Source organism: Habropoda laboriosa, unplaced genomic scaffold (genome assembly GCF_001263275.1).
Source record: "Habropoda laboriosa isolate 0110345459 unplaced genomic scaffold, ASM126327v1 scaffold486, whole genome shotgun sequence".
Lineage (NCBI taxonomy): Eukaryota > Metazoa > Arthropoda > Insecta > Hymenoptera > Apidae > Habropoda > Habropoda laboriosa.
The window spans coordinates 909,519-910,444 of NW_017100724.1; the positions used below are offsets into that span (position 1 = coordinate 909,519).

At 33.6% G+C, this 926-nt stretch overlaps 1 protein-coding gene across 1 annotated transcript in view; it reads right to left on the minus strand.

Moving 5' to 3' along the window:
* The window catches only part of LOC108577061, a 6,387-nt gene extending 5,967 nt beyond the window's left edge, over positions 1-420 (minus strand). Inside the window, exons 1-2 of the mRNA XM_017940156.1 lie at positions 319-420; positions 53-195 (exon numbers count right to left, since the gene is read on the minus strand). Coding sequence (XP_017795645.1) covers positions 53-195; positions 319-412 — 237 coding nt within the window. The 5' untranslated portion in view covers positions 413-420. The remainder of the gene's footprint in view (positions 1-52; positions 196-318) is intronic.
* Between the last annotated feature and the right edge of the window lie 506 nt (positions 421-926).

Consider the following 926-nt stretch of genomic DNA (forward strand, 5'->3'; position numbering starts at 1 on the left):
AGGATATTTATTATTTATGTATATATATATTATATAACTGACAATAAATTACCTGAAATCCTTTAGGTCTTCTAGGTCTTCGACAACAGAGACATCCAACTAAAGTAAATGCTGTTGCAGTTACACTTAAAATACCAAGTGTATATTGTATCCAATAACGTTCCCATTTTGTTGAAGCGTAAGTATATGGCAAATCTAATACAAATAAAGTAACCTCTCACTGGTAACATAAAAAAAAAAAAAAAAAAAAAAAAAAAAAAAAAAAAAAAAACGAAAAAGAAAAGAAAAAAAAATCATTGAAATATACAATTAACATACCTGTCCGTATCGAAGACGATACAGGGTAGGCAGTAAGTGTCGGAAGACCCGCCCAAAACAGCCAACATATCCAGTATAATATGATATCCAGCATCGCGCATTGAAGCTCCTCAATGATGATCGTGATCTATTTAAGTCATTCTTAAAAATTTATGACTTTTCAAAACGGTGCATCATTGTAAAAACTGAAGTACCTATTAAGTCGTAACACGTTCTAATTTTACGACACACATATCACAACTTTCCGTAATCTCATATTTCTGATATTTATAATGTATTAGAAACTAGCTTCGGTCGTACGTAATGCTGTTAAATAACTTTGTCACAGCAATGATAAAGTGTTGCAACAGTATGTAAAATAGAAATACACTTTTCTTAGGGAAACCACCTGGGCCAAGCATGATACGTATCGTGAAACGAATACAATACAATCGGCCACGGTCCGGTTAAAAGGTAGGTACAAAATCACTACGCTTGCCAAACCCAGTTCTATTCTTGCCCCTCTATTCTATCTGTTGCTCTCTTTCTATCTCCAATACACTGATATGAATGTATATTCGGACTAGACGATTGCTCCAGGCTGTGACATTTTGATTAGCACCATATAT